General features: G+C 35.7%; 1 protein-coding gene and 1 long non-coding RNA gene across 2 annotated transcripts in view; one reads left to right on the top strand and one right to left on the bottom strand.

Moving 5' to 3' along the window:
- Positions 1–1362, bottom strand: part of LOC106943706 (heat shock 70 kDa protein 12A-like) — a gene marked incomplete at its 3' end in the record, with an annotated part of 4922 nt that extends 3560 nt beyond the window's left edge. Inside the window, exon 1 of the mRNA XM_015027015.1 lies at positions 1032–1362. Within this exon, the coding sequence (XP_014882501.1) occupies positions 1032–1313 (282 nt within the window). The remainder of the gene's footprint in view (positions 1–1031) is intronic.
- A 75-nt stretch (positions 1363–1437) lies between these two features.
- On the top strand, positions 1438–2537 carry LOC106943707 (uncharacterized). Its single transcript, XR_001423991.1, has 4 exons — positions 1438–1525; positions 2044–2089; positions 2214–2261; positions 2507–2537. It is a non-coding gene; the product is annotated as an uncharacterized LOC106943707 (long non-coding RNA).
- Positions 2538–3380: the final 843 nt, after the last annotated feature.

Genomic DNA, 3380 nt, shown 5'->3' with positions numbered 1-3380 from the left:
TTGCAGCTTCTCTCATGAACTGTTTGGCTGAATGATCCCAGATGGCAGGAACAGTCAGCACCCAGGTGAAGTCAGAGGCTGTGAAGTTCCTTCCTTCAGGATTTTGCTGAATGGTTTTCAGAGCGTCTTCCTTCAGGAACCTTAAAGCTTCTTTAAAAACTGTCAGAGCCTTCATTTCCCTCCCATTGGCTGCTTTGATTATCATATCTGTGGTGACTTTCTGGAGATATTTGATAATTATATTAGTTCACTTAATAGAAGCATAAAGAGATAATCATACTGAATAGAAAACCCATGCACTGTCAGAATTTTGTAGTAGAAATATGTTGTTATAATATCTGCAAGATATTAAAATGTAGTTAGTCCTCTCGCGACAAACAGGTTAATAGTTAGCTCGAAAATAATAAAAAAAACTTCATAAAACAACTGAAAAGAACTTCAGATATAAAAATCCACTGTCACTGTCAGAATGCCATTTGTTACCTTAAAATGCTGTTTGACAGTTATTATAATTCAGTAAAGACGAATATAAAAAGAACATCATTCAGATATAAAAAACAGAATTTTATGGCAGACATCATGTTCTAATAACATCAGCAGTGTAAGAATAAAAATGTACTTTAAAGTTGCAGTGTGTAAATGTTTTAAAACATATGTTCTACCGTTTGAAGAAATGAACCAATCCTGATCAAAAATCAGTCAGAGTCAAGGGGAGGGGCTTAGTGCTGTCAATCAACCATGCTAAGAAGCCTGATAGGCTCTGATGTCAGGAGGAAACTGCAGCTTGCAGTTGTAGTGCCTTAAGGAGGGTGATTGACAGCACTAACACCCTCCTCCTGGCTCTGATTGGTTTTCTAGTCAGCACTGGGAAAAGGCAGAGGAGCTAATTTTTTTTTTACCGTTTTACTATCTCTAGTCAACATATATGCAAAAATTTATATATTTTTTGTTAAAGAGATGTACTTCAGCATTAATGGATTATATTAGACTAAAAAGCTCAAATATATTGTTGATAAATATTGATTACTCACTTTGCCATAGAGTGACATCTTAAAACGATCAAAGAAGAACTTTGCTCTGGATTCTTTGCCTGAGTTTCTTAAATAGGTCTGTCTGGCTGCATATCCAAAGCTGACAAACTGTTGATGTTCATCAAACAGGATGCAGGTTGGAGTCTTTGGGGTTTTTAGTCCAACTTCTTCACCCCAAAACTTCACATGGGGGTCTACTTCTTCTTCTCTGGATGTCAAACTGAAAGCATATCCACTGTATGTTGTTCCAAAGTCTATACATATGATGTAAGATTCCCCCATTGCTGGAACAGGTTCTGCAGGTTGTGCTGAGGAGAAGAATCAGGAACTGTTTCAGGTAGATATTTATACATACACTTTTACTTGGCAGGACGGACTGGAAGTCCAACCTTTCTATGAAGCGACATCTTGATTTTTAAGAATGTCATCTGGCTGAAGCATTCAGTTTGAACAAAAACTAGAGCAACAGAAAAGTGATACGACTGTAACTCCAAGTAAGTGCATTAGTTTAAACTAAGTTATATAACGAAATGTTTGCATAAACTACATGTGCAATTTATTTCCAATATATTCTGTTTTTAATCTAAAGATATATTTACTTGGCTTCATAAACAAGTAGAACAGCTAAAATATGTGGGGAAAAAAACATGAAGTATTCAGAGTTCAGCACATTGCATAAAAGGAGTTAAATGGTGTGGTTAAATCTAAATCCTCCAAAATAACTTCAGTATTGTTTGGTAGTTGGTCAGATGTAAAATTTTTGGACTTTTTAAAATATTGCATATATAGCTGATAATTGCCAAGGGACATGTGGTACTGTCAAAACACATTTCTGTGAAGAAACACAGTGGTGCTCTTGGAAAAAAAACATTGTTTCTACTCTTATGGAATAATATATGTAGAAATTATGTGTGTACTTAATTCAACAAGATTCAATAATTGCTGGATTAATTAAAGAATATCTTGTCTCATGGATGGTATCATAATTAATACTCCTTGTTGTTTCTAAAAGTTGAACAAATGGCTTTCGCTTCTCTTCAGTCGCATAATGAGATAAGGTAAATATGTGATTTTTATTTTTGAAACGGTGTGCAAATAATTTAAAAGCAAAAGCATGTACACAAGATGTTCTTTAGTACATCTTTCTTTGTCCCTTTTTAATTCTGTGCATTTTATGTTCAGATGTATGTTAGAACAAGCAGAAGAAAACCTGACCTTCCTCAACAAACGGTACTGTACCTCAGCAAATGATTCTTGGAGTAAAACTAAAGAAAATTTCTGAGCATTTGTTCTTCATAGTTTTACTCCCTTCACAGGTCCATAGTCTGTTACTACAGACCAGGCTTTCAGATCACATTTTTTGGATTATGTTCTTAACATTGGATTCATTGAACTCATTGCAGCTGTTTGACAGTTTTTGTTTTTTTTCCTATGTTCTGATTTACATTACCAACACGTCTCATGTTTGCATGAAGACTTGAAACTGTGGAAGACAAACAACAACAGCAACATAAGAAGACACGGTAACTTTTTGGATAAATTTGACTAGAGCTAAACAAAAATATGCTGTTTTTAAAATCCTCCAGCAAAAGAGCCAAGTGCACAAATAGGTTTAGTTGATAAGTGAAACAGAAAGGAATTCATGGTACGTTGGTATGTAGGTGTGCAAGACAGTAAACACATCTTGAGATGTGTTTACTGTCCTCTGTGATGGATTAGCAAAGATGGATGTTTCAACTTTCTTGTCAACAAATAGCCACCATCTCTTCCAGAGGAGTGGCTTTTCTTGTTTTTCCTGGTGGGTTGACATTAACCTCTGAGCAGACTGTAGGTGAGAAATGTTTTTATAGTAAATTCTGATAGTGATGGGATGAACTGATCCCTCAGTAATGACATTGTTCAAGACCTAGTTATGTTGATAAGTCGCTGGTTGAGTCCACTTAGGTTCTTGAAGGCTCCGTCTTAATTTTGGATTAATCTTGTGTTTTACCAGGTTCAAGTTTTATGGCGACAGGTTTCCAACCAGAAACCAGACCAGTTTATATTAGAGCTTTGTAACCCAAACCCCTGGTGAGATGAGTTGTCTAGATATAATTTCAATTAAGTGGTCACATAGATTTTGAAGTGTTAAAACGTAATTAAACCTATTTGTGAGTTTTTGGTACGCCCATCAAGCCAATCTACAAGCATATCTGCAAACAGCAACAATGGATGACAAAGCTGTTTCTCTTGGCCCTCTGGAAACAGACCTATATTGCTTCAAAATTCACTCTAATGGGACGCTGGAAAAGATTTGTGTTCACGTTGTGCAAACTGGAGCTATTCAAGCCTAAAATACATCATATTTCT

This window comes from Poecilia latipinna, unplaced genomic scaffold (genome assembly GCF_001443285.1).
Source record: "Poecilia latipinna isolate Pla-1442-1.1 unplaced genomic scaffold, P_latipinna-1.0 Scaffold5747, whole genome shotgun sequence".
Classification (NCBI taxonomy): Eukaryota; Metazoa; Chordata; class Actinopteri; order Cyprinodontiformes; family Poeciliidae; genus Poecilia; species Poecilia latipinna.
Note: the sequence above shows the minus strand (reverse complement) of the source record. Positions and strands in the feature narration are given on the sequence as shown.